We start from the raw sequence: 23,280 nt of genomic DNA, 5'->3' as shown, positions 1-23,280 counted from the left end.
ATAGCTTCCACCGCGTTTCCTCATCAGACCATAATCTCTGGTGATAATTTTGTAGACGAATCGCGCGTCTCGCGCAAACACTAAATTTCAATCCAGGTATTTATGATGAGTTCATTCACACTTAAACTTGATTTTAGTCATTCTATACCACTAGATTACCCTTAAATGTCATCATGACGAATAAGTCGAGGTGAGTCTATCACAAATAACTTTCTTATATGCTTAACATTTATGTTCGATTTTGATAATTCTAATGTTTGCTTCATAACTGAATGACCAAATTAACATTTCAACGATTGTGAATCTGAAGAAAACAACAAATTATCAAACGTTTTAAGTATTGGGTCGTCTAGAAAAGAGAGGGAGGAGAAAGATATAAAAGGGAGATTCAAACTGATTGTCGAAAACAAACTGACAATTCCATGGCAATAAAACAAGCAAACAACAAACAACAGTATACAAAACTATAGACAACTAAAGTCTGACCTTTACGAACCCCACCCAACAAAACTCAGGGGAACATGAAAGAGGAAATTTCGATTATAAAGAAACATATAAATTGTACAGTTCTACAGAATGTTACAACGATAAAGACAAAAGATACATACAGCTGGCATTAACTCGGTCTATAACAAGATTGATTTGATGTTGAAGTAGTGTACACGGAACATGTTTTTTTTGTATTAAGAAGTGAATTTGGTGTACTCCCATGTTTTCACATTTAATAACTGAAATTCATTGTTTTGTGTTGTCTTCTCGTTTTTCTTTTTTCTTTGTCTATGGAGATGAGGATAGGTTGTTGGTTGTGTTTGATTTTATTTGTTTATTGATTTTGTTTATTTATATTTTAGACATATACATGCAATGACAAACCAACAATGAAATATTGTGGAGAAGAAGATGAATATATGTATATTTATTTAACTTCTAAACAACCCAATAATCTTCAGAATGTTCAAGTGAAACTGCAAATTGAAGCTGTTATGACTTACAATTGTAAGTTAATCATCATAGCTTAATCTACATAAAGGAACTTTTCTTTGTTGAAAAGTAATTCTAAGCATTGTCTTTATCAATACTATTTTGATTTTGATATCATTGTTTCTACAGTTAATATCATACTTTGTAAGAATAAACTGACCTTATAATAGAAAATAGGTTTCTAGATAATAACTATGCAGTCGTTTCAAAGCTTCTATGGTTAATATCATAGTTTCTAAAAGTATACTGACCTTATTATAGAAAGGAGGTTTCTAGATAATAACCATGCAATCGTTTTGAACTGGAATCAAACATGCATAAATGGTCACAGATGATGGGAGGATGATCCGTTTTGATTTCGAGGTCCATACATCAAGGTCACTAAGAATAAAGTCTCTGAACAACGCGTTCCAAATTATATACCGTATTGTATTTCCTTGTTGTTATAATTGGAGAAATCAAAACTACAGACAAACTTATCCAGTTGTTACCTGTCAAACATGTTATAGAATTGAATAACTTAGGTATATTTTTATGATCAGCAGAAAAACTTAACTTAATTGCATGATGTATTGTATTTATTTTCATTTTATCAAATTATATCATTCTCTGATCATATTTCGTACTTTGTATTTTGTCATATTGATAATTCGTATATTTTAACAAATTTGATTCGTTTAGGGATAGTCGCATGTTAAACTATATTTTCGAAGGTAGAGAGAAAACGGCGGATAGCAAAAAGCATATTGCATGGATATTTTTAGAATATTTAAAAAGCGATATACTTTGTGACCTCATGTAATGAATTTCAGGATATTGTTAAACGATCTTAAACGTTTTGAAACAAATGATATCTGTGATCGATTATTTGACAAAAAAAATCTTCAAATACATAAGATGACAAACAAAAAAACAAAAAAAGCAATTGAAATAACAACTAATATTTTGTTATTATAAAGGAGACAATATGATATCTAAAAAAGTCCAATAAAATACAAATATTATCGGAAATTTTAATAATATAACAAATGTAGCCTTTGTATGAGGTCAATACAGGATATATCGACCCAAAGAAGTATATCGACCTTTGACTTTGTCCTCAGTCAATATACTTCTTTCAGGTCAATATATCCTTGTATCGACCTCATACAAAGGCTCTATTAGTATATCATATTTTATTTCATGCACAGGAAAAACACATGCATGTAAATGGGGTAAAAACCTATCGATTGTAACTCTATGTATGGCGTTATTGTATTGTCATCTTGCTTACTAAGCTTCTGTAACTTTGAAGTGCAAACATTTTTACATTATAATGACATTCTTATTTTTGATTTATCATGCAAGTTTTGATAGTTGAACAAATCTACGAATAAAACTTATTTTGGTATCATTTTCCTAACGGTAAGCCTACCAACGCCCGCACTCCCTCCAAATATCCCTGCCACCCGCCTTGATAGCACATAGCTAAAATATATTTTTATCATTAATTAAAACTTTACCAGCATGTTCATGGTCTGGAATGTTGACAGGAAAGTTTAGAATAATATTTGGTCCCACATTATTTAATGACAGTTACAAGCAGATTACCAGGGTATTTTACACATGTAGAACTAAATGGTAAAATTTTAAAACTTCATCTTTTTCAGACTATAGAACCATAGGCATTATAATAGGTTGTGTAATTGGTGGCATTGTATTAATTTCTGTTATCGTCGGAGTTATTTTATGTTACACATGCAGAGGACGAAGATCAGCTGGACAAGTTATGAACCCAGGAACCGGAAGTAAGATCAGTCATATTTTATGATAAACCATCTTTTTGTTTGGTCAAAATACAATATAGATTGTTTTTTGTATCAAATCGATGTGTAAAAAGTTTTATTAATTTGATTAATTTTTAAAAGGACAGCATTTAACATATTGCAAAACAATTTACCTGTTCTACCATAGAAAACCATAGATACCCAAATAATGTTCTTGTTCAAAAATGCATTTTCTTCTGCTGTAGGTCTTGTCATAATTAATTCGCTATAGTAAACCTATAGTAAACCAATTTGGATCTAAATTGTCATTTTGATCTGAACAGCTCTTAAAAGACTTGAGCAATAACATATTACGTTATCTTCCTTTTTTCAGTGAATTTATAAGACTAATCCAAAAAGCTGATGGAATAGATAAGTCTAAAATTAAAATGAAAAGTTGAACATGATTCAATAGTTCAATGTTTAGACTTTTTAGATACTGTTAAGATCAAATTGACTGTTTCGGACTAAAATTCCTTTACTTATATATGGATAATTATCTCACAGTTGTGTTGTAAACTAAGATAGTTAACGATTGAAAATTTTGCATTTAAATGATTTATATTTGCTTATTTATACATTTTAGTAACAATGGCTCAATATCAGTCCCCTAATGCATCGTATCCATCACAACCGACTGGAAATTATGCACCACCACCAGGCAGTTATCCAAGTCAACCAACAGGAAACTATCCAGTCCAACCAACTGGTTATCCGTCACAACAAACCGGAAATGATACTTCTAATACCCCATCTGCGCCTGGATTTACTGGCTATTCATACAATTCTCCTCCACCAGCCGACACAGATTTTTCAAAAACGTAGATCAATACAAACATGAACATGCATTCAAAATGGTGACCATGAAATATACTCTGCATTCTTATTGATGAAATGTCTTTATATTTCATTTGTATGAGTTATCCCTATCTTCTCCACGCTATTTTGTAAGAGTATACACAGTTAGTAGATATATATTTAAACTAGAAGAAAAAAGAAGAATACGTCTTTTTTTATCTTATGCCGTAATATATTTATATGAATGATGTCACACACAATTATAAACTTATGTTTACAAGTTAGTTATTTAGCATCTCTGTGATGTAACAATTTTATATTCAGTTCATTGTAACTAAGCCAAAATACAGGCAGTTAACTATATTAGAAGTGTAAAGGGTAAAAACTTCTTGGAAACACTTTTAATTATATTAATTAACCATAATTACAATTTATATTCTCGTATTTTCTTTACTCATATTTGTACTAATCTCAAATTATAGCACATGACATTTGTTTTACTGTTTTGAATTGCCTCTCATTGAAAAAGAAATTAAACATTCTGACAAAGTAATCGACATCGTTTACAATAAAAGCAAGAACCTAGAGAATGTACTTAATGTTGATGATCCAAAGTTTATTATTATTACATACATATATGGTGTCAACAAACTGGTTTTCTTGCTACAAGTAAAATACGAAAACTTCACGGATCATTCAAGCATAAAATATCGTTTATTATAAGTCTTATCTTCCCTTTGAAATTAATTCTAAAAACAAATGTATATTGTTTTGTTTAAATGCTTTGTATAATGTAATGAATTGTCTTTTTTACACAAGTAAGCAGTTTTACACATAGATTGCAAATCTGTGTACAAATTTGAAATTTAGGCAAAGTACTAAACTTATTGTGTACTGATATTGTACAATCTTGGATAGCGGTATACAGTAAATCTACCTAAGTTTACGAAATCTCCAAAAATATGAAAGTTTTACACATAATTTTGTGATTTTCAGATGCATATCTCTCTCCTGTACTTGCATGTACACTATATATCACTAGATCCACAGTGACACTTACTTTATTGATGTTCACTATGTGAATCTCATCTAATATTTAAGTTTAAATAAAGATATATGATATAGTCATAGTTTCCTATTATATATGTTTTAGTATGTATACGAATCTATATATAAAGTGCTAAGAACACATATATATTATATAAATATCCATTCTTTTGTGTAAACAAAATTGACATGTCAATAAAATGTTTAATTGTATGGTATTTGGTCTTCCAACTATTTTGAACCAAAACACACTGGTGAGTCCTACGCATGTCTGACGTATCAAATTATTACCCTAGCATATTGGAAGAGTTTTTAGGTAAAGTTTGCATGAAATGCAATCACAACCTTATGGGATTGACTTGATCTCTAAATGTTCCAAGGCTTAAAACTACCTGTTTTTATACACAAAATATAGTCATTGATCATATTAACATTCTATACATCCTATCTATGAAAATTTCACGAAATTTATCAATGTAATATATGCTCAGATATTCAAGACACAAAATCATGCTACACTTGTCGAGAAAATAACATACCTTTTGCAAGGTGCAGGATTCTAATATCTGTTCAAAAAAATAGAATGATGTCATTATTGAAATTATCTTTAAGAGATTCCTTTGTCTACAATTGCTGTTCAATCAACTACAACAAATGTAATATTTAATTGATGAATTTCTTAAAAGTAATCCTTACCGTTCAGTGCTGACAAGCACTTTGATAACAACCACTTGGTTGATAACGCTGCTGCTGGGGAACCTTTCGTTTCCAATCATATTACCAGTCGAGTTTAATCCTTCCGTTTTACATTAAATATCTGTGATATTTTTATACTTTGTAAATATTTATAAAAACGATGAATCCTTTGAAACATAAAGGTTTTTTTTACCTTATGCATATACATATACAGCAACTCATTAACTTTGTATTTGCATTTGCCTTCTAACTGTCTTGACTCGTTTGCCCCTATCGAGCCGTATGTAGAAAAAAGACAGACATAGCATACCAAATTTTAAACCTGGATACTTAGATAAGTTACTTTATTATATTTTTTAGTATTTGTGAAAAATAATGATGATACAAAGGTACATTCAAAAGGTATAAGTCGATTTAAACTGACAACGCCATGACAGAATAAGAAAGACAAAAAAAAAGACACAAATTTACAAAACTAAAGACAAGTAAAACAAACCCCATCTTAAACTAAAGGTGAATTCTGGTGATGCCATTTAATTCGTTACAATTAAGCCTGTTTGAGTAAAACGTCGCAGAATGCCTTCTATTTTGTTTAATATCATTGTGACCAGCAATCCTTTACCAGTGATAATATAAGAGAAAACGCAAGCTGTGTAATATATACTTGATATGCAGGCGCTGTTTTGATATTGATTCATAAAACTGAAAGTGCACAATTCGGAGGCTGAAATCATCTCTTTTATCGTAATCATTCTTTTTTCAATAAACTGATCATAGATACCAGGACTACATTTCGTCTACAAAAGACTCATCAGTGACTCAACCGACTGTTATTGTCAACTTTTTGGGGTGAAGTTCCATAAGGTGTCTAATGTAAAGTTTGTGCTTTTTGTTCCTCTTTCTACTCTGACGAAGACGAAACAATGGCACTGGAGTAATTTAAGATGAACCATCATAATTCATTAAAATCCACGGATTATTTTTAATATATGTTCTAAAGGAATTGTGGGATGACATTTCACTAAGAAAACAAACAAGTACTCTCGCAACCGTCATTTGGGAAGACATTAATTCAATTTATTATGTGTTAGATACAGTAGTTTATCATTTTTGAACAGCGAACAGCGATATACAACTGTTGCCTGTATTTATCAAGGTTCTGATCGAAAAGATTGTGTAAAAAGATTCAAATCACGGTAAACTAATATAAAAAGATAACTTGAAAAGCGGACAGATCAGGTGTGTCAACTTGGTAAGGAGGTCGGTTTTTTATCCATAGAATTTTAGAGACCTGGATTGTCCTTTACTCCATAATAAGTTGAAAACTCAAATAATAATGTCCTTTCAAAAAACATTATATACACCGGATCTGCCAAATGCTCCAGAAGACCTATTTCCATACTATTTACAACCTTTTTTTTTTTGTTAGCAACCAATATAAGCCTTTTTGAATCTGTCTATTCTATGGGAGCTGTGAATCATATATGTATACTAAATAGTTCAAAAAATCTGTTAGGGAACTAAACAATACAATTTCCTCTCTTTTGAAGTTTAATTTTGTAATCTTCAAACAAGTTTCCTCCTTTTAAAAATAGATTTAAAAAATGGTTTAACATCGTTTGATAAACAGAATGGAAAACGTGTGTACTAATAGTTAGTGTGACTTTATAAAAGGTAAGTCAAACCTTGTATTGATAAAAAGAAACCAGTCTTGTCAAATATAATTTCCAGAAATTGAAACAATGAAGATGCTGGATTTTGAAATTGAAAAAAAACTACTTGTTACATCAGCAGAAATTTTATTTTCAAAAGACTTTTAACATTACTATGGAAAATAACTACGCTATTGTGCATGCCGACTCCGTACTTTATTTTGATGAAGATGATTTTATATATACCAGAGAGCTTCCCAATAAATAAATAAATAAATGGTGTTATTACATCACATTACATTATAAAACTTAACGATTGGAAAGAAGCTGATTTGAATATATCTAAATTCACATAATATAGAGGAACTAACTCATATTTTCCTTCTTACTCGACTTGCATCTAACAATTGATAATGAGAGTCGGTTTTCCCACTTTGAACTTAACCTTACTGTGTAGCAAAATGCTAGCAACATGTGGATTGTATATATATCCCACTTTATGTTTCATTACACATATTGCCTTGGTATATGGCAGCTGCGTAAAATGAAGATGTTGAATCAATTATTCCAAAATGATAAAGTAAGAGTCGTTCTTTCTTATACTTTATGGACATCACTTTTGGCCATTATGAAATATGCGTGTTAAAGATTTAATTCGATTGTTGTTACAATGATTTCATTATCTTGTCCTCTATTGTAACAATACCGAATGAGACTGTCTGTTCATCGTGTTTTTACTTAAAAAGAGTAACACGAAACGAAACATTAGCACATTATGGGACTACTTATTCTTCCGAAGAATATTAGTTTATCCCCGGTTTTTGGTGGTGTTCGTTTTCCTCAATCTTCAACAGTTTTTTGTGTAATCATTTGTTTTTGTTAATGTTGTTTGTCTGTTCGCAGTTTTTTCTCCATTGTATTGTGTGTATTTTGTTGATTGTCCAATTGGTATCTTATCTTTTTACAGATATAATCTGAAACAATCAGCTTGTCTATATTTTATTACGATGCAAATAAATATCAAAAACAATATATATAATCAACATCATTTAGATGTTGCCGTGCGTAATTCTATTCTTCGTGTGAGGCACCGAAACATTGCAGCATTTTGAGATCTTCTCACGTTGTTATACCCCTAGAGAACTAACAATGCTCGACTCTGACAATTCATGAAGATTCTACCAAAAATGCGGGCCATTATTCGAGGTGGATTGGCATAGATTAAATAGAGGCAAATTTAAAGCAAAAACTATACAAGTATAATAGAATACAAAACTGTTCAACTGAAAGAAATACACAGATAAAAACATTTATGTGTCACAGAATACAAATAATATAGTCGCCCTTGACATTCCATACTTTACCCAGGTGTGTATTGATCATTACTTGAGATTGGTATCCATGTTTTTTACCTGTTTTTTATTATTTTGCAATACGGGTAGCGGGTATGTACGTTTTCTGTTTTAGTGTGTGATAACATTTTGTGAGGGAATTCAATGTTTGTTATACAACTGTTGATTCCAACGCAATTAATGACAATACCACTATATCAATCAAAATGATTTTGTTAGCATTGTTTTAAGATTAGATTTTACTTTGTAGTCACGTATTATTTTTGAAACATTCCATGTTTAAAACATGAGAAGGTTTTGTATAAAGTCAACAATTATGCTGACTTTTGAAGCCAAACTTTCTAAAGGCTTAAATACGCAAATAAAAGATCAAAAATCTACACCAATACAAAATGACATGTTTTATGAAATTGTAGCAAATCTTTTGATTGATCATTTTTTATTCGTTGTAGCAAAATGATGAACTGAAAATATCTGACATTTTCTCCCTATCCAGTTTACCCCTATTACTTTTTATAACTGGCCATTGTTATTGAATCTTAGGCACTTTGATTAATTTAAGTTGTTATTAGTTTACTTTCAAACTTTTTATGCTTTTCATACATGACTTTAGATTAATCCGAAAGTGCACGAATGTGTACGGTGACTGAACTTTAAACTGGACACTGGACGAGTCAATATTATGTGTTATTAATAAAGTAAAGGTATGAATGGTAAGAATTGCCACTATTTTTATAAAATTTAAAATTAAAAAAAAACGAATACACTGTAAATAGATTATTTTTCAAAAGCCTATTGTTGAGATTAAAGAGAAAGTTTACAAATTAGACGTTTTATTGCATAAAACTAGTCATTTTTCGAAGAGAAATGCCGAAATTTATTTTACTACATTTGTCATTTCGTGGTCGTTATAAGCTTACTATTTCTCATTGTTGCTGCAGGCTTCATACCAGATCTAGTAATATACTTCTGAAATCTTCTCCATACACTGAGGATTTAATTAAACTTATGGAGATTTATGTACAAAACAAATAAATATGATATACAGCAACAATCAACAATCACCAAATTACTGGGTCCTCACTATGCACAAATACATACAGAATGTGACAGGTTAAACATGTTAACTGTCACCAATCTCTTCTCTGACATGGAACAGTGTATGTGCATAATCTTAGACTTAAAATCTGAAAAATAAATTGGAAATAACTTTTGTGAAAGAGGAAGATTTGGATAGTTTAAACATTACGTTACAAACACTATTTGATACTTGAGAAATTCTTCCACAATATTCATCTTAACTTCTGCCAAGTTTGCCTTGGGTTTTTAAATTGTCTGCCCATAGCGTCCTTGGTGTTTTGATTGTTTCTTTTCTGCTCCGACGAAGACAAAAAAATGGCACTGGAGTGATAAACAATCATCATTCATTAAAGTCCAAGGACTATTTTAAATATGTGTTCTAAAGGAATTGTGTGTTGCCAATTCACTTCGAAAACAGAAATACTCTCGCAATCGTTACTTGGGAGGAAATTAATTCTAATAATCATGTGTTAGAGACAGTAGTTTATTATTTTGGAACAGTGATAACTACTGTTACCTGTATTTATCAAGTTCCTGGTCATAAATTGATTGAAAAAAATCAAGTCAAAGTAAAATAATATGAAATGATAATTAAACATTAAGGGTAGATAAACTAGGGTGTGTCGTAAGGAGGTCAGTTTTTAATCTTCAAAATGTTAGAGAACAGGACTGTCCTTTACCCCAGAATAAGGACAACAAAACTAAATTACAATGTCCTTTCAAATAACGGTATATGCGCCGGATCTCCCAAATGCTCCTCAAGACCTTTTCTCATTGTATTTGCAACCTTGTTTTATTAGCAATGAACATCAGCCTTCATACTTCGTGTGAATCTGTCTATTCGAGGAGTGCTGTGATTGATACTAAATAGTTCAAACATCTGTTAGTGGACTTACAATACAATTTCCTCTCTTTTGAAGTTTACTTTTGTTATCTTTGAACTAGTTTACCCCTTTTAAAAATTGATTGAATGAATTGGTTCTTCATCGCTTGATAAACAGAATGAAAAACACGTGTATTAATAATTAATGTAACTTTATGAAAGGTAAGCAAAATTTTGTATTGAAAATGATTTTATACCAAATTCTATGTCATATTACTTATTCTTCCAGAGAATCTTGGTTCATCTCCGGTTGTTGGTGGTGTTCGTTTTCCTCAATCTTCAACAGCTGTTTTCTGTGTGTAATAATTTGTTATTATTGTTTGTCTGTTCGTAGTTTTTTCTCCATTGTATTGTGTGTATTGTTTGTGCTTAATCCAATATTTTATTGATTGCCCACTTGGTATCTTATCTTTTTACAGATATAATCTGAATCAATCAGCTTGTCTATATTTTATTACGATGAAAATAATATCAAAAACAATATCTGGTCAACATCATTTAAATCTTGTCGTGCATAATGCCATTCTTTTTGTAAGGCATTAAAACATTGCAGCTTTTTTTATATCTTCCGACAATTCATGAATATTCTACCGAACATGAAGGCCATGATTCGAAATGAATTGACATAGATTGAATAGAGAAAAACTATATACCAAACAAAATTATATGAGTATAATAGAATACAGAACTGTTCAACTGAAAGAAAAAAACGGATAAAGACGTTGATGTGTTTTAGAATACGAATAATATAGTCGCCCTTGGTATTCCATACTTTAACCAGGTGTGTATTGATCATTACTTGGGATTGTATCAATTTCATCTTTTACATTTTTACCTGTTTATCATTTCACAATACAGGTAGCGGGTATGTAGGTGTAATATGTTAGTTACCTCATTTCACTGTACGGTCAGTATAAACAAAAGTATTTCAGTACTTTATTAAGGTCTTTCCTTTTCTATAAGGAAAGACCTTACTGTATTTCTTCTGATTATTATTATTATTATTATTATTATTATTATTATTATTATTATTATTATTGTTCCGCCAAACTTTGACGAAGTTAGCCTCCGTAACCGTAAGACGTGTCGCTTTCATGTTCACACTTTGTATCGGTGTAATGAATACCTTTCCGGAACTCACCCTGTGAGTCGAAATATTTTGTCGGTTCGGAGTAATCCCTCCGAAACCCAAAAACCTTGTTATCGTTCCAACACCGTAACCGTAATAGGTAGAAAAAAAACAAAGGGTGAAATTTGTTCAGGACCAGACCCTGGTTCTTCGTTACATTTGGATCGAAAAGATTCAACGACTCATTGGTAGGGTTATGCCCCTATGAAAATTAACCGGTGTCGGTTGACCACCAAAACTCAGAAACCGTAAGTCGTAGACACCTAGGATCTTCACCAATCATCATCAATTTATGTATCTTTGAAAAATACCTCAAGGTCAAATTTGTATGTTGACCTTGACCTTTGACCTAACACCTTGTTATGGGATAATCTCAGAAACCATTATACTTACAGAAGTTTTAAATAGTGGAAAATGTTTGGGTCATTACGGCACAACTTTGTTACATTTTGACCGAAGAGATTTGACCTTTTTTTAAGGGGCATAACACCTGTTTTATGTTTCTGGAAAGACAAAATCATCTTTTACTATATAACCAAAGGTCCTAGACCCATGGGGTCTTCGGCAATGACATTGGGGACTAATGACCTTGACAAAGGTCAAAAGTTCAAAGGTCAAGGTCATGTCCCATATAGCGAATTTGGTGTTTTTAACCTTATTTAAAGGTTTTTCAGTGTGTTTTAAAGCTTTTCAATACATTCTACGTCTGTTTGAACATGTATTTTACATTACAAAAGGAAAGACCTCTCAATTGTTCAAGAACAATTGACAGTTTAATTTCTTCTATTTTTTTTATTATTGTATTATAGTATTGATTTTAATCAAAGTTCATAATTCGCATATTGAATATAAATCATGGTTTGCTAAATATTCTTAAATCCCAAATCATTTCAGTTTTTCATTCAATGAAAAATCAAAGTCGAACACATCAGGTCTTAAATTGGAAACAATCTATGGAACGCCACAGCTGTCTTATGTAGAACTCTGATATAACTTTATGTTGTTTTACTATTACTTGATGATATTTTGTCTTTACTTAATATGGTTTTGACATTACTTAATGATGTTTCGATATTACACGTTATGATTTCGCATTGACTTGGTATAGTTTTGTCATTGCTCAATATGGTTTTGTCATTACTCAATTTGGTTTTGTCATTACTCGATGTGGTTGTCATTACTCGATGTGGTTGTGACATTAGTTAATGTGGTATTAACATTACTAGATGTGAATGTGACTTAACGTTATATAGTTGTTTCATTACATGATGTGGTTTTGTTATTTCGTAATGATGATTTGCCTATTCTTTATATGGTTTTAACATTACGTAATGATGTTTCAAAATTTTACGATTTTACACTACTTGATGTGTTTGTTTTACTATTTGATGTGGTCGTGTCATTCTTTGATGTGGTTATTTGAATGAAAAATTTATATTGGAATACAATTCTATTATTCTTCAAGTGTATATCTGTATTACAAATATATGCGCCATATACTAAAAAAATGTCATATGTACATACTATGATATGAAACAGTGTAACTATGAGCTTTAAGTCACATTACAGAACATCAATGATAAAGTCGCCTTTGGTGTCCCATACTTTTTTATCAGGTGTGTATTGATAACGAAATATTTAAAATATTTACTTTTTTTTAAATAATATCTTTATTGTACTTTTCTTTGCTGTTGTGACAAATTACTCGACCTACAGCAGTTGGTCGAATATCCCTGTGTATTAGTCACTGGATAACCAGGGAATTTATTCAGTGAATTCATATCTATATATAGTTAGTTTTACAGTTCATGGTTATTACATGTATACATGTTGCAAATTATATTGTTCCAATCCAAGTGTACAGTATTGTTAACAAATGTAATTCTTTTCAGTATATATTTAAGATAGATAAGATATATCCTTCTTCTTCTTCTTCTTTAAGGTCAACAAGGCTTCAATACTGAAGAATACATGCTGTTGCGCATGCATGATTGATAAAAGTTTATACAAATTCATTATAATATTTTATAACAATTGAAGTGTTTGTATATACAGATTGTGAATAAAAATATATGTACATATTTTGTTTGAATTTGTTTATTTGAAGCTAGAGGGAAAAGCTGGTGTTAGCCGATCTCTAAAACTGTCAACAGTGGTAGACTGGTTTCAATTACAGTTTATGGTAGTAAAATCAAAGTGCTAGTAAGTATTGAAAGGTACAGATTGCTTAAAACTATCATTGGGATGTACAATTGAACATTGCATTGTTAAAAACGTGGGTTATAATTGATAACTATGGACAGAGGAATATAACTCCGATTCTAATAATTATACTTTAAAAATGACAAACGGACCTTCAAACTCATAAGTTGAAAATATCCTGACAACCCATCGCTAAACGAGGAAAATACTAACAGCCAAGAAACAGTACACAAAACACAACATAACAGCTTAAGGCGCTGCCCAACAATAAACCGGGTATGATCTCGAATGCGCTGGGAGGGTTAGGCTTACTCAATTATGGAACTGAACCATGATTGTTTGAAATGTCGTGTAATCATGTCTGATTTTCCATATTTTGTTGACATCATGAGTACAAATAGAATAGAGGTAATTGCTCTTGCAAAAAAAAAATGGCATCGCTCTTGTCAGGTGATATTTTGATAGATTACAGGGAAAACTTTGTATAACGCAATTTCAGCGAATGAGCAAAGTTTTCTATGATTTCTACAGTTAAATAGCCTTCAGAAATATTATTATTTATTTCATATGACATTCAACCGATTCAATCACTCTGACGTGTATGACATACTTGACTCATTTAATCAATCATATTGTAATTATTTCATTTCTTAAAAAAATGTGTATCATATGAAATCTTTTCTTCTCCAAAACTTTGCTCCTGATGAAGTGAAGTCATAATGTGTAGTATTTACAGTTTGTAGATACATTTCAACCCTTTGATCAACTTTAAACGTTTCTTTTCTTTATAATAAATTAGCAATGAATAAGGTTGTTAAATTTGATGTAGGCCTTTATGTGATTCTTTGTTCCATTTGTTTGTTTTTATAGTGATTAGGATGATAACATAATGTTGAACCCTTATCCGAATTTTTAGATTTTTACCTATTATGTCTGTTTGTTTTGTACAATACAGTGGAATTTAGTGCGACTGTCACACAAGTAACAAGTTTTGCAATCAATATAACCAGGTTCAATCCATCATTTTTACCTCAGAAATTGACTGCACAAAATCAGGAATATGACAGTTGTTATCCATAAGTTTGAAGCGTTTGAGCCGTTAATATTGCAATTTTATTAGGGACTTTTCCTTTTTGAATTTTCCTCCGAGTTCGATATTAATGTGATTTTACTATTTTTTTTAACTGTTATAATGGATATCATTATAAGCCGTCACTTATTTATTGTTGTAAATTTAACTACAATAAATAAGAGACTGGTTTCGTTTTGTGGTGTTTTTTTAACTTCACGGGTTTTTTGCTTCCGGGTTTTGGTTTTTTGTTTTAAATTAGTTTTGGAAATAATAAATTAACTGTTTGCAAATGCCTCCATTATTCAAAACACAAAGGATTTTTTTATCCCAGGCACATATTACCTTAGCCGTATTCGGCACAACCTTTTGGAATTTTGTGTCCTCAATGCTCTTCAACTTTGTACTTGTTTGGCTTAATAACTTTTTTATCTGAGCGTCAATGATGAGTCTATGGAAATAAACGAGCGTCTGTTGTATTAAAGTATAATCCTGGTACCTTTGATAACTATATACGTTACAAATCTCATAATAAGTGATTCTAGTTAAAAAGAAAATAATTTCCTCAATGAAGACTTAGTCTAGTTGATACCTGTACTTCTCACATATCAGTTTGTTATTTTCAGGCGACAAGATGAAACTGCTGTTCACAGCTGTGTCTCTTCTTCATTTTCTTGCGCCAGTGATTGGAAAGAGTGAAAAAACATGTAAGAATTTACACATTGGTAATATTTATAATTTGCTATAGTTCGTGATATGAAAAATAGACCTTAACTGATTCGAATTTGACAACGTGAAACAAATATAATCACTGGATATATTTATACTTTCATTTTATTTCTGTTTGATTAACTGCAATGGTAGACTTAAATAAATAAAAATGCACAATAATACTCTTAATATTTTTTAAAAGAAAATAAAGCGTGTATATATAACTGTATAATGCAGACACGTTTGGGGAAGACTGTGCTGTGACCCTTAAGCATATAGACGAAGAAAAAACAATAACACTTCTATACAATGGGCGAGGTGATATTAACAGTTGGTGTGAGGACATGTCTTTTATCGGGAGAGATGATGGATATCTAAATGAATATGAGATCTGTATAACACCGGAAGTGTACGAGGACCCTGATTGTGCAGTAGAGTTAACATACAGGGAGAGTTATGATGGTACACCATTGAAGGTAACAATTAGATCAAAACTATCCCCTAAACTTATATTATTAGTTACATAATGTGCTAGTGACCTAATACGGTATATATGGGGTCCGTAAATTCCATATGGGGTGAGAGGGAAGCACACTATGTAACGAATTTATCTTACCGACTATCTTTACAACGTGTGAAATTTAGACTAGTAATCTATAAAAATGAGCATTTAATACAGTAAGCATTCTAATGCAATTATTTTGTATCAATGGTTCTGATTGGATGACAGTTAGCGTAAAATTCTCTATCTCCTTGTCTGTAACTAAGGAAGCCGACATTTTGAAATGCTGAATGTATTGACATGTAGTTTCTACAATAATAAGCCAAAAACTCACATGTTGCACCTAAAAATCTTCTTTTTATCAAATTTAAATTCACTCAGAAGCGGGACAGAAGCCAGAAAACGCCCGGTGTTAATTTTTGACGCCGGAAGCATACCTATGGCGTCACCTAGTGTAGGGACCAAAAAAGATAACATCTTTTCGCGGAATTTTCTTTAATGAAGATTTTACACTGAAATAATGATTGAAATTTAATTATGAACTTGTTTTGCATTAGAATAGAGATAACTGTATTGTATTTGAAGCTTTTCGGACGTCCATCGGTAGTTTTACTGTCGCAAATACCCGTTAAGCTGTCTCCGCTACGCGTCGCCAGGTAAACTAAATTTGCGACAGTAAAACTTCCGATGGACGTCCTTAAAGCTTCAAATACAATACAGTTATCTCTTAATTAACCTGATTAAGAAACTACTTCATTTGATTCTACAAAAACAGATTCCAACCATGACAACTTGTTATATTTAAATGTGTTTTATGAATTTATTTCACTTTATTATCACTTTCTTTGTCTGTTGAAACCTTGAAGATTTTTCTCAGTACTGTTTTGTTTTTTCTAAAGGGACGTAACACCCCTACTAACCGTGTATGAAATACGCCCCGCCTCTTTATCACCTTATATGGAATATAAAGGGATGTAACTCCACTACTAGTCGTGTATGAAAAAAGCCCCGCCTCCCAACTAACCTAATATTAAATATACACGGTTTCCACTAGGACGCTTTTAACCAATCATATTCCTAGAAATGTATAGGAGGTAAGATAATCGTAAATATCTATACTCAACAATTCAATTTCATAAAAAAGTGTTTAAGAAACCAAATCCAAACTGTTTTGCTGTTTATATTCTACAGTCTCGTTCACATATACCGTAGTCTTAGTCACATTACTCTCCGAGACTTCAAGCATAACTTACAATAACAAGCCAACCATTTTTTTGTCAAAATACCGAAATATCATTAAAGAAACTTTATTTCAAATCTCAAATGAATACCAACAATTTTGAATACGCAAAAAATGGATTGCAAATGTTTGTATCGTCAGCAAACTTAAACCAAAACCTCTACGTCAAGTTCATAGCTAGACTGACTAGGCTAAAGCAGCATCTACATTTCAACGAGGTTGTTTAATGTATAATTCGGTCGGTTTTATCTTAGATTGCTCAAATAGATATAGGAAGATGTGGAATGAGTGCCATTGAGACAACTCTTCATCCAAATAATAATTGATAAAAGTAAACCATTACAGGTCAATGTATGGCCTTCAACACAGAGCCTTGGCTCACACCGAACAACAAGCTATAAAGGGTCCCAAAGTTACTAGTGTCAAACCATTCAAACGGGGAAAAACGGTCTAAACACATGATTTCAATGCAGATAATTTGTTTTCATCTGTGGTAAAGGATTATAAAATAGCCATACAGTCAAATTTATATAAGTCTAAAACCAAGTATAGGCATGATACGGGTTATGTACCTCTCATATATTTTATGATGGTATGCTACTAAACCCCTGACCGGATGGATTGTGCTGGATATGCTTCATATGATGAAGACATCGTCATTCAATTAGTTCAATTAAGGTCTGGAGCTGGCATGTCAGTAACTGCTATTAGTACATTGTTAATTTATATATTATTGTCATTTTGTTTAATTTCTTTACTTTCCTTTTCTGACATCTGGCTCGACCTTTTTTTTAAACTGAGTCTGCTGTGCGTATTATTATGTGTTTGATCAAGTTGTGTTTCATGTTGTAACTAATGGGTTGAAATATTGTTTTTTTAAATTATTGAGAAAAAAAGTGTTTTTTTGAAATCTCAAAAAATGCAAAACAAAAATTTTTATTTTTGTCTCAAATCAATGCTTTGGATATGAAAACAACACACAGTAAATTTGGAACATTTCGGATTAGTTTTAAGATTGTGACCGCTTTTTGAATATCACTTTACACATACTGTCTATGGTAAATCAGTTGATAATGTATACATTTTAACGATTTCTCGTGGGGCCGAACTTTGGTAAACAAATAAACGAAGAAACTGTATGATTTTTAAAAACAAATTGATGGCAAACATTGTCTTTACCTTTAAATGAGAGATTGGCATCATTAGTTGAAACTTCTGTTTTTCAAATTGTCGTTTTATGTAAATTTTGTAAAAAACAAAAAAAAATCGTCAAAAAACATCACGAAGCAAAACAAATATTTTTTTAAACTGATTTATATTTCCATAATGATATGTATTTTACTACCTTCCATATTGGTCCTATAAACGGAAAACTTTATCTTAAATTTGAAAAAAGTCTTGTATTTCTTGTAAGTCTTCTTTTGTTGACTAGTATATGACGGTTTTTTTCACTGAACTAGTACACATTTTTGTGTAGAGACCATCAGAAGCACGCCTCTGGGTGCGGATTGAAGACCCATTGGTGGCCTCCTGTTATTTTCTGCTATTTGGTCGGTTTGTTGTCCCTTTGACACATTCACCATTTCCATTCTCAATTTTATCATATGTGCTGATAGCTCTGGATAATCCTAGATCATGTGTATATTTAAAACATAGAATAATATATACAAAATGTCATGATAACATGCGTTAATATCCTACTATGGGAAGGACACAATTTGCAACCACCAATTTGCAGACTTGTTTTTCTGTATGGTATAAAAAGTAAGAAAACAAAATACCGAACACCAATGAAATTTAAAGCGGAATGTCCCTTATGAATGGAAAAATCAAAAACTCAAGCACATTAAACGAATGGAAAACAATTGTCATATTCCTGACTTGGCATAGGAATTTCCTTATGCAGAAAATGATAGATTTAACCTGCTTGTATAAAATTCCACTCTAATGACATAACAACTATGACAACAAAGAAAACAAAATGACATTAATAGTTATCAAAAGTACATATACCAGGATTATAATTTGATACGCCAGACGCGCGTTTCGTATGCTTGAGACTCACCAGTGACTCTCCAATCAATAAAGTTATAAAACCAAACAAGTTAAAAGTTAAAGAGCATTGAGAACCCGAAATTCCAAAAGGTTTTACCAGACACGGCTAAGGTAATCTTTGTCTGGGATAAGAAAATCCTTAGTTTTTCGAAAAATTCACAGTTTTGTGAACAGAATATTAAAGACAAAGCATATAAGCAAAACTGGGAGGATCTGTACTTCAGGGCATTCATGTTGAATTTATGAAGTTGATAGGGAATAATTATCAACAAGGTCTTGGTATCTTTTAATGAACTTTTTTTTAGAAAAAGGACTACGTTCTTAAACAACACCTTGTTTTATCAACTTTGTGCTCAGCTACAAGCTCTTAAATACTAAACGAGTTGTGAAATGTATATTCAATACTCAGGTGAAATTGATATATTGAATCTAAGGGGGGATATTATGTCAACCTTTACGACAGACAAAAAACAGCTGATCCACAGGGTGTTCATTCTGCATGTAACAACAATACATCAGGTTCTGTGTTTCTCCTCTTATATTTAATGCGTTTCCCTCGGTTTTAGTTTGTTACCCCGATTTTGTTTTTTGTCCATGGATTTATGAGTTTTGAACAGCGGTATACTACTGTTACCTTTATTTACAGCCGTAAATGAAACCGGCTTTAAACAGCAAAGGCTTTTCCCTGCTGACAATTTTTTTCCTAAAGCAATGTTTGCTAAGATGTCTTGAACACTGGACAGAGATCATGGACCACTGAGGGAAAACACATATTTTCTATCACAAATTGAAGTTTCAACATTATTGGCCTAAATTCAGACGCATATTTCCGATTTGCTTGTTTCTATGACCGAACTGTTCATTGGTTCAATCAAGCATCATTTTATACCGAGTTTTATGTTTTCAAAGTGACATGTAAATTAAATGTATGTATTATGCATATGCTTACTTTGTTTACAAAGATTTCCTCGTTTTGATTTTGTTTTATTTTCAAATCATATTTTCGGTTTTTTTTTTTGTTTTTGTTTGTTTTTGTTTGTTTTTTTAGAAATATACATGTAACGATAAACCAACAACGAAATATTGTGGAGAACAAGATGAATATATGTACATCTATCTAGAACATAAAAATTCAAGAAATCTGCAGAATGTTCAAGTGAAACTGAAAGTTGAAGCTGTAATGACATACAATTGTAAGTTACAACATGATTACAGTTTCCTTTATTAACTTATAATGCAATTTGAAGTTGAAGGTTGCACTTTGCAGACGTTATTTTTCTGTATATATATTTTTTTCTGTATGCATATTATTCTTAGCTATCTTTTACATGTTTTAGGTTGTTCAGTTTGATTTTGAATTATTCATCTTCGTTTTTTATGACGCAATAATATAGGAGTGAACATATTGATAAAATATCAGTGCATTTGACATGTTTGTAGATTATCAGATTAACTTTTACATATTTAAGGACAACGAGGCACTATTAATTTTGAAGGAGTGTAAATTCACCTATTATTAATCAAATTTAGCATAAAATGGTTAAAAAAATCAGAAAAATATACATCTAATTATAATATGATCAGGAGATTTGAAAAACCGATCTAAGACAAAATTTAAGTGTTCGGCAAAAAAAACCATACTATTTATTTAGAGTCAAAGCCGAGGATATGACCCAACTCTGTTATTGTTATATCTTGATAATCTGATTGTTCAAACTTCAGTTTTTAAGTAGTTATGAAATTGTGTATAAATGTAGACTCGTTTGGTAACAACTCAAAGAATTTGATTTCAGACTATACAAGAATCGGAATAATAATAGGAAGCGTTGTTGGTGGTATTTTGGTGATATGTGTCGTTATTGGAGTAATATTATGTATAGCCTGTAGAGGACGAAGATCACCTGGACAGGTCATGAACCCAGGTACTGGAGGTAAGATTATATCTATTAATGGTTGTCGATCTTGGAAATTTTATTTTGTATAAAAATCATTAATTCAATCTGATTGTAGACATTGCATAAAATGTTAAAACATGTCAATACAGATTTAGTTAGACATTGACTATAAATAAGGTGGTAGCTTCAATTTCGTTGACTTGGGTTTTGTTTGCTTTTGTTTTTGTTTGTTTGTTTTTTGGGTGGGTATCATTCATTTTCAAGGTAGATAACTGTCTCTCTATGTGAATCTTAAACAGTGTACATTTGTCTAATTTTTCATTTTAGTAAGGATGGGACAATTTCAGTCACCTAATGCATCACAACCAGCAGGAAACTATGCTCCACCACTAACAGGAAGCTATCCCACTCAACCAACAGGAAGTCAACCTACACAACAAATCGTAAATGGTCATACTCCATCAGCGCCTGCGTTTGCTGGCTACACATACAATGCTCCTCCGCCAGCATACAATACAGCTTCAAAAATGTAAACCGATATAAAAATATCTTTTTATTTTGAGTGTTAAATCCATTTGATATTCTTTAAATGAAATGTCTATCTAATCTGTGATAGTGATTACTTTCATCTTGATTTTAAAAAAAAAGATTGTCGGATTTCATGTCGACTCGACGAATTACGCCATGTTCAATGGTGTGACCTTTCTAGTTTCGTGCGACTAAGTGTGTAAAAGACATATGGTCACGGTAATATTTTGTTCCGTAACAGAATCATAATGTGAAACTTTGGAACATTTCCGTGTTGAAGAGTCTATATAATACACTTCAAAGATTTCTTTTTTTTTTTTGTATATAAGTCTAGGTCAAAATGCATTGTTGTTGAAATACTTTATGAAATAATAATGCAATGTATTTATAAAACATTGTTTGTGTTTACATTATTTATAATACATACCTTTTTATTTATTCTGTAGTTATGTAGAAGCAAATGTAATCTAAAAAGTGTTTATGCGATGCGATCTTATAAAAAATAATGATTTTTTTCTTGTTTAATTGATTATGTATATTGACTGTTTCAACCAGGTTCAACCCACCATTTTTTTTTCTTTAAAAATGTCCTGTACCAAGTCAGGAAAATGGCCATTGTTATATCATAGTTCGTTTCTGTGTATGTAACATTTTTACGTTGTGTTTCCGTTGTGTCCTTTGTTTTCTCCTATTTTTGAGTGTGAATTCAAATTACTATAAGACGTGTCACGGTACTTTTCTATCCCAAATTCATGTATTTGGTTTTGATGTTATATTGGTTATTGTCATCGGATTTTGTCTAATGCTTAGTCCGTTGCTGTGTGTGTTACATTTTAATGTTGTGTCGTTGTTCTCCTCTAATATTTAATGCGTTTCCCTCAGTTTTAGTTTATTACCCTGATTTTGTTTTTTTGTCCATAGATTTATGAGTTTTGAACAGCGGTATACTACTGTTGCCTTTATTCAATATTTAATTGTGAATATTGAATTTCATATCTTTATCTCAAAACTTTTATCTTTTAGTTAATTTCAAGTGAATGTAATTTTCAACACAATTTTTGTAGGCATCGTTTGGATGTTGTTTTCTGTTAAAAGAACGTCAATGAGATGAAACGACCAATTCGTTTCAGTATTCTAGAAATCAGCATGAAATTACACAAACACACACCAAATTTTTTATCATAGACAAAAAACGGAATAATTACAATAAAAGTACCAAATAAATGCAAATAATACAATAACTGGACCCTAGAATCTACACATGAACAAAAGGACACACCAAACCAGCGTTTCAATGATAAAACATACGATTTTTTTAAAGGGGCATATGACGCTCGAGCTTAATTGTCTAGGATTGTCAGTTTTCCTATCGAAGGTCGATTGTTTTCTCCATGCACTTCGACTTCCTCCGCCTATAAAACTGGCCGCTACGAAATAGCCTAAATGCGGTGCTTAAAAGTGGCGCTAAAACACCAAAAATCAAATCAAATCACGACACAATTTCATTACATGCACTACACATGAAGAAAAAATATCTTATAAAACAGCTTTGTTGTTAATTTTTATCTCGAAGCCGCAGTGAGGTCATAGTGCAAAATCACGCACTCCCGATTGCAAGTTCAAGATAACGACTCGGTAAAATAACGTATGGTAAC

At 31.4% G+C, this 23,280-nt stretch overlaps 1 protein-coding gene across 7 annotated transcripts in view; it reads left to right on the top strand.

Moving 5' to 3' along the window:
- Window positions 1–22,138, top strand: part of LOC143055015 (uncharacterized) — a 42,755-nt gene extending 20,617 nt beyond the window's left edge. For 3 of the 7 annotated variants that reach the window (XM_076228153.1, XM_076228166.1, XM_076228159.1), the window contains exons 4-6: window positions 852–996; window positions 2,631–2,768; window positions 3,373–4,849. In XM_076228153.1, coding sequence (XP_076084268.1) covers window positions 852–996; window positions 2,631–2,768; window positions 3,373–3,611 — 522 coding nt within the window. In that variant the 3' untranslated portion in view covers window positions 3,612–4,849. Of the gene's footprint in view, window positions 1–851; window positions 997–2,630; window positions 2,769–3,372; window positions 4,850–8,361; window positions 8,425–11,078; window positions 11,202–13,530; window positions 13,626–15,320; window positions 15,402–15,642; window positions 15,882–20,250; window positions 20,396–20,995; window positions 21,134–21,424 lie in introns of those variants that run through there. The other 4 variants (XM_076228182.1, XM_076228198.1, XM_076228189.1 and 1 more) reach the window with 4 other exon arrangements.
- Window positions 22,139–23,280: the final 1,142 nt, after the last annotated feature.

The sequence above is a fragment of the Mytilus galloprovincialis genome, chromosome 1, assembly GCF_965363235.1.
Source record: "Mytilus galloprovincialis chromosome 1, xbMytGall1.hap1.1, whole genome shotgun sequence".
In the NCBI taxonomy this organism is placed as follows: domain Eukaryota; kingdom Metazoa; phylum Mollusca; class Bivalvia; order Mytilida; family Mytilidae; genus Mytilus; species Mytilus galloprovincialis.
This window is presented reverse-complemented; position numbering and strand designations above follow the sequence as displayed.